We start from the raw sequence: 8007 nt of genomic DNA, 5'->3' as shown, positions 1-8007 counted from the left end.
GTCAACCAGGCTGTTTTTTATGGATTCATCCATATATCATATAATATTATCCATATATCATATAAGCTGTTCATGATTCTGTGCTCGATCTGATTCAGCATTGATGATCCAGACTGTAGTTTATGATGTTGTACAGTATTATTCTCTTCTGGTTTGTGTTCTGGGCCTCTGTAATAGAATATCATATCAACGACATTAAAGGCCACTTAAGTGCACTTACATCGACTAAGTTACACTTGTTTCTTAACACACTTAACTACACTTTTTAAAAGTGCACTTTGCAATAATATCAAATTAATAGTATTTTAATAAGAAATATTTTGTCATGCTTTAGAGAAGTGCACTTGTTTTGATGTGTTGACTAACGTACATGATTAACTGTATATCACAATTAAAGTTAATATATTTAAACTCCACTAAATTGCTTCATTACAAATGTCTAATTACAAATATGTTTACAAGTTTAAGTAGAAATGACAATAAAGTATATATTATTTCACCATAAATGCTAGTCAGGACATTCTGTACACTTCAGTAATATTTCACAAGACAATACATGTAATAATTAACTGACTTATTGTATTATATGCTGATGTGTTGCTGTAACTGATGCCTGTGATTCTGCTCTTCTTCATCCGGCTGAAATATTCATTATTTATTTCTTGGTTAAAAGCATTTCGTATAGGAAGATGTGTTGAGGGTTTGATTTCTCAATAATCATGATTGAATCTGTAGAATTATAGACACATTTGTTCCCTTCTAATGGTTCAGAGTCTCTTCAGGTACAAATGTTTTCGCAATTGGCAATTCACAATTAATTACACTTATGAAAGTCCACTTGTCAGTGTTCACTAATGTATGATCCTTGAGAAGTGGCATATAGTAGATCTGTGAAGGAATGCAAGAAACAGACCTGATCACAGAAACACTGATCTCATGGAGTCTTTAGCCTGGTAATCTTCTTTAATGTCTTTAAATCCCAAGCTTGTTGTCAGGCTAGCATTGATGCTAGCACCGTAGAGCCGTACTCCTGATGCTTTGGCTGATGGATCATATTTTCATTAATACTTTTTGATACCGACTGATATCAGTCTCTTCATTACATTGAACACTCATGAGATATTTCATATTCCTGCGACACAGAATAGATAGTTAGATCTAAATCTGGAGGATCGTTCATATTATTACAATATTCCCAGCAAACACTGAGCTCTGGTTCCACAGACAGGGTTTAGATTAACCCAGGATTAGCTCTGGTTTCACAGACAGGGTTTAGATTAACCCAGGATTAGTTTTAGATATTTAAGGTTAGGCTTTTATAAACATGTCTAGGGACGCACCGATATTAACATTTTGGCCGATACCGATAACCGATAATTCTTTACATTTGAAAGCCAATAACCGATATATTGACCGATAAATCTGAATCCAAATTTTTATTTAATATTTGCGAGCCTGATTACAGAAACAGGAGTCTCACCATTAACAGCCTCGACCCAAACACACATCTATGATGTTCTCATTATAATTCTATGTAGGCTACAGTGGGGAGAACCAGTATTTGATACACTGCAGATTTTGCAGGTTTTCCCACTTACAAAGCATGTAGAAGTCTGTAATGTTTATCATAGGTACTCTTCAACTGTGAGTGACGAAATCTAGAACAAAAATCCAGAAAATCACATTTGTATGATTTTTAAATAATTAATTTGCATTTTATTGCATGACATAAGTATTTGATACATCAAAATACTGATGTATCTGAACGCGTTGTCGTTTTTGGAGCTCTATCGATTTGATTTATAATTCTTGATTTTTCTCTTTAAACTCACTTACAACGAACATTTTCTACTTTTCCTCACTGAGAAGCACTAACGTTACTGCTCAAACCTCATAGTTACAACGCGGACTGTTGAGCAGACGCGTCTCAAGCCTATTAGTGATCCAACGCTGCATACTCTTAAAGGTTACGTCCGTGGATCACGGCTGAACGCGTCTTCTCCACACTCACTTACAAACAAACGGTTTTTTTTTTTGTTTTTTTTTTGCCTATCGTGCGTCTACTCTACACTCCTACCACAAAAAAAAAACCGGATTATATCCAAGACTTCAGTCATAAATTAGTATTAATATTGATAGCATCACTGGTAGCTTCGTTGCTAACTCACTGTCCATCTGTTAAAATGGCGAATATATCAGATGTAAGTAGTCTACCGCTTGGTGCAGGTGAGGACACATTTGAGCTGCACGCACTGCAGTCTGAGCTGGAAGCTGTTGAGAAACAGATCCACAACCTTTTATTGAGACAGGCCGAGCTGAGAGACCGGTGTTTGGCTCTTGAAACATCACGCGCCGATGCACACAAATCAGTGTTTAACGTTACTAACCCGCTGACTCCGACCGCGTCTACTCCGTGCGTTCCTCAGCATCGGTCGCGATCAGCCATGGTCTCGTTCACTCCGGCTCCAACACGCCACCACGAAGCCTGGGTGGTTCCGCAGCGGAAGACGCGAGTCAGGTTTAGACCAAGACTTTCTCCGACCCTCCCGGTTTTCGAGTTATCCACACAAAACCGCTTCTCCCCTCTTCGCGAAACAGAACGTGATGCTGTGATCCTCGGCGATTCCATCGTTCGGCACGTACACGCTACGTTAGGTAAAAGTAAGGTGCAAAGTCACTGCTTTCCTGGTGCTCGTGTTTCTGAAATCGCTGCTCGCGTTCCCGAGATCCTGAATGGTGACGAGCGCGTCGGAACTGTGGTCCTGCACGCGGGAGTGAACGACATCAGGCTGCACCAGACGGAGATTCTGAAGAAAGACTTCAGGAATCTGATCGATACGGTACGCAGCACATCGCCTGAAACAACGATCATTGTGTCAGGACCGCTTCCCACGTACCGACTAGGGCATGAAAAGTTCAGCAGATTATTTGCGCTAAATGAATGGTTAATGTCATGGTGCAATGAGCAGAAACTGCTCTTTGTAAATAATTGGAATCTGTTTTGGGAGCGTCCTAGGCTTTTCCGTGCTGATGGCTTACACCCAAGCAGATTCGGAGCGGATATTCTGTCCGATAACATCTCCAAAATGTTAAATACCCTTTGACTAGTAACCAAAAGTCCAAATCATAGTCTCTGCTGCACCAATTCAACTGATATAAATATTAGTGTAGAACATTGAATAGAAACCGTGTCTATTCCTCGTTTAGTGAGATCAAATAATAAATCTAATGCAGGATCTAGGAAAAATCTAATTGTTATTAAAACAGAAAATGTTGCTATTAGTAAACAAAAACTATTTCTAAAGCTTCTAAACATTAGATCACTCACATCTAAGGCAGTTATTGTAAATGAAATAGTCACAGATAATAGCTTCGATGTACTTTGCCTTACTGAAACCTGGCTTAAACCAAATGATTATTTCGGTATTAATGAGTCTACTCCTCCTGGATACTGTTATAAGCATGAGCCCCGTCTGATTGGTCGTGGCGGCGGTGTTGCAACCATCTATAGAGATATTCTCAAAGTTACTCAGAAAACGGGTTATAAGTTTATTTCATTTGAAGTACTTGTACTAAATGTTACGCTCTTAGATGTTAGAAAAACATCCCTATTATCTCTAGCCTTGGCTACCGTATATAGACCGCCAGGGCCTTACGCTGATTTCCTAAAAGAGTTTGCAGATTTTCTCTCAGACCTATTAGTCAATGTCGATAAAGCATTAATTGTTGGAGATTTTAACATACACGTAGATAATCCAAATGATGCGTTAGGAGCTGCGTTTACAGATTTATTAAATTCATTTGGGGTCAAGCAAAACATCACCGGACCAACTCATCGTCTTAATCATACACTCGATTTAATTATATCACATGGAACCGATCCAACCGATATAGATATCATTCCACGAAGTGATGATGTCACTGATCACTACATGGTAACTTGCATATTACGTACTGCTGTAATATGTCATGCGGCGTCGCGTTATCAACCAGGCAGAACAATCCTTCCATCCACCATAGATAATTTCTCAAATTGCTTATCTAATCTGTCTCAGCTGCTGCCTGAACCCAAACAAACAGATGAACTAGAAGAACTAACTAGCACTATGAGCACCATTCTCTCTAGAACATTGGATGTGGTTGCACCTATTAAATTAAAAAAGGTCAGAGAGAAAAATAAAGCACCATGGTATAACAATACTACGCATGTTTTAAAGAGAGAAACCCGTATTTTAGAGCGTAAATGGAAACAAACTAATTTAGAGGTCTTTAGAATCGCGTGGAAAGACAGTATGTCGCGTTATAAAAAGTCCCTAAAAGTTGCCAGGGCTGAGCACCTCCGCAAACTAATAGAAAACAACCAAAACAATCCAAGGTTTCTATTTAACACCGTGGCTAGACTAACAAATAAACAGACGTCACCCGAACAAAATATCCCGTTACAGTTCAGTAGTAATGATTTCATGAACTTCTTCACTGAGAAAATAGAAAGCATCAGAACTAGGGATGGGCATTCGATTAAATTTTCTTAGTCGATCGTCGGGAGAATTAACGATCGACTATCGATTAATCATTAATATTTTTATATTGAAATTCATTATTTCTTTAACTTTTTATAAATTAAAAATGCAATGAAAATACAAAAATACAGTTTGTTTGTCCTCGATGAGATCTTTATTACAAGAAGATCAACTTGTGGCAGTGAAACTGGACGTTCGGTAGACTTGAAGATTCCTGCGGTGCTCTAAACCAGCGGAACCTGCAGCTGCGAGCCGGCGTTCTTAAACAGAGACCCATGGCCACTTCATCCGCTTTCTGTGATCGGATAGCTATCCGGTCGTGAAAAGACCAAATCTACCCATAGATAGATCCAAGATGGCGCCGCGGATGGCTGCCTCGGTGTTGAGCTCTCCAGTTGTTACACTGTTTTTGTTAGTTTGTCCTGTTTTATGTTTGTCATTCGCTATCAGTTATACCAGGGACGAACTGCTGAACATTCGGCAGTGCACACCAACTGATCACCAACCAGTTTTTGATTCTTCTGGCGTTTTGCGGAACATTGTCGTCGGTTGCGCCGCTGCACTGTGGAAACAGTATAAGACGCGCAGGCGTGGGAAGCGAGCCGGCACACTCGTGAAGCTCAGGCAGCGCGGATTCAGAACGGCGCTGCCTAGCATCCATCTGGCGAATGTCCGCTCTCTCCCTAACAAAATGGACGAACTACTTCTGCTCTCACGCAAAAACAAGGACTTTACCAACTCTGCTGCTCTGTGTTTCACGGAAACCTGGCTGAACGAAGCCATTCCGGACAGCGCGTTACATCTACCGGACTTTCAGCTGTTCAGAGCGGATCGCGATATGGAGTCAACGGGGAAAACGCGCGGTGGTGGGACATGCTTTTACATCAACAGAAGGTGGTGTACTGATGTAACTGTGTTAAGGAAGATGTGCTGTCCTGATGTGGAAGTGCTTTTCATTAACTGTAAGCCGTTCTACTCGCCGCGGGAGTTTTCCTCGCTCGTTCTCATCAGTGTTTACATTCCACCGCAAGCACACGTGAGTACGGCGCTGCAACAGCTGGCTGATCTGATCACAGAAACAGAACAACAACACCCGGACTCTGTTCTTATCATTCTCGGAGACTTTAATCAGGCAAAACTCACACGTGAACTGCCTAAATTCAAACAGCACATTACATGCCCCACCAGAGACAATAATATTTTGGACCATTGCTACACCACAACAAAGGATGCATATCGCTCCGTCGCCAGAGCAGCTCTAGGACTTTCCGATCACTGCCTGGTTCATCTTCTACCAACTTACAGGCAAAAACTTAAAACTGCTAAGCCAGTAATAAGGACTGTAAAGAGATGGACCAACGACACAGAGCAGGTCTTACAAGCCTGTTTTGAATGCACTGACTGGAGTGTTTTTGAAGCTGCTGCCAGCGATCTGGACGAGCTCACAGAGACTGTAACATCATACATCAGTTTCTGTGAGGATTTATGCATCCCTACCAGGACTTACTTATCATTCAACAATGATAAACCATGGTTCACACCAAAACTCAGACAGCTTCGTCAGGTCAAAGAAGATGCCTACAGGAGTGGGGATAGGATCTTGTATAATCAGGCCAGGAACACATTGACAAAGGAGATTGAAGTGGCTAAGAAGAGCTATGCCAAAAAGCTGGAAAACCAGTTTTCCTCCAACGACCCTGCATCAGTGTGGAAAGGCCTGAAAGACATTACCAACTACAAGACACCATCCCCCAGCATCGACAGCAACAAGCATCTTGCGAACGAGCTGAATGTCTTTTACTGTAGATTTGAGACCCCCGATCAGACACCCCATACCCGCCCTGACCATCTCTCTACACAGCCATCAACACCTCCAGCCATCCCCCTCCCCTCCCCCCCTGCACTTCAGATCAGTGAGGATAATGTGCGTCAGATCTTCAGGAAACAGAAGAGAAGGAAAGCACCAGGCCCAGACGGTGTTTCACCAGCCTGTCTGAAAACCTGCGCTGACCAGCTGGCCTCTATCTTCTCACTGATCTTCAACAGATCACTGGAGCAGTGCAAAGTCCCTCTCTGCTTTAAACGCTCCACCATCATCCCAATCCCGAAGAAACCAAAGATCACAGGACTCAATGACTACAGACCTGTTGCCTTAACATCTGTGGCCATGAAGTCATTCGAAAGACTGGTGTTAGCATATCTGAAGGACATCACTGGACCCTTGCTGGACCCCCTGCAGTTTGCCTACAGAGCAAACCGGTCTGTGGATGATGTGGTCAATATGGGACTGCATTACACCCTACAACATCTGGACAAACCAGGGACCTATGCAAGGATTCTGTTCGTGGACTTTAGTTCTGCCTTCAACACCATCGTCCCATCACTGCTCCAGACCAAACTGACCCAGCTCTCTGTCCCTAGCTCCATCTGTCAATGGATCACCAGCTTTCTGACAGACAGACAACAGCTAGTCAGAATGGGCAAAATCACGTCCGACAGCCGCACCATCAGCACCGGTGCTCCACAGGGATGTGTTCTCTCACCACTGCTCTTCTCCCTCTACACAAATGACTGCACCTCTAAAGACACCTCTGTCAAGCTCCTGAAGTTTGCGGACGACACTACTGTTATCGGACTCATCCGGAACGGTGACGAGTCTGCGTACAGACAGGAGGTGGAGCAGCTGGCTCTTTGGTGCAGTTATAACAACCTGGAGCTGAACACGCTCAAAACAGTGGAGATGATCGTGGACTTCAGGAGAAACCCCCCTGCACTCCCTTCACTCACCATCATGGACAGCACTGTGACTGCAGTAGAGTCATTCAGGTTCCTGGGCACCACCATCTCTCAGGATCTGAAGTGGGACACTCACATAGACTCTATTGTGAAGAAAGCCCAACAGAGACTGTACTTCCTGCGTCAGCTGAGGAAATTCAACCTGCCACAGGAGCTGCTCGTACAGTTCTACTCAGCTGTCATCCAGTCCATCCTCTGCACTTCCATCACCGTCTGGTTCGGCTCTGCTACCAAAACCGACCTCCGTAGACTACAGCGGATAGTTCGGACTGCTGAGCGAATCACTGGCACTACCCTTCCCACACTCAAAGTACTGCACTCATCCAGAGTGAGTAAAAGGGCTCGCAAAATCACTCTGGACCCGTCACACCCAGCACACTTTCTGTTTGAACTGTTACCGTCTGGTCGACGCTACAGAGCACCGAGCACAAAAACAACCAGACACAGGAAAAGTTTCTTTCCCCAGGCCATCTACCTCATGAACACTTAAATGTTCCCCTACTGTGGAACAAACATGTGCAATACTTCCCTCAGACATTTCATTATAGCACCTTATAACTTTATATATATTTATAATTTATAATCTTTTATTTTTATTTTATTTTTATTTTTTCTATTTTTTATTTATACCTATGTTACTTGTCACTTGTCTTGTCACTTTATATTGTATGTGTACTGGAAGCTACTGTCA

General features: G+C 42.5%; 2 protein-coding genes across 2 annotated transcripts in view; both read left to right on the top strand.

Moving 5' to 3' along the window:
• The window catches only part of lclat1 (lysocardiolipin acyltransferase 1), a 36061-nt gene that overhangs the window by 567 nt on the left and 27487 nt on the right, over positions 1-8007 (top strand). The window lies entirely within an intron of this gene.
• On the top strand, positions 1769-3136 carry LOC309486218 (uncharacterized protein). The gene is made up of 2 exons (XM_082153476.1): positions 1769-2036; positions 2114-3136. Exon 2 carries the CDS (start codon positions 2184-2186, stop codon positions 3102-3104), a length of 921 nt encoding a protein of 306 aa, XP_082009602.1. The 5' UTR covers positions 1769-2036; positions 2114-2183; the 3' UTR covers positions 3105-3136.

This window comes from Leuciscus leuciscus, assembly GCF_965113295.1.
Source record: "Leuciscus leuciscus genome assembly, chromosome: 22".
NCBI classification, from domain to species: Eukaryota; Metazoa; Chordata; class Actinopteri; order Cypriniformes; family Leuciscidae; genus Leuciscus; species Leuciscus leuciscus.
Note: the sequence above shows the minus strand (reverse complement) of the source record. Positions and strands in the feature narration are given on the sequence as shown.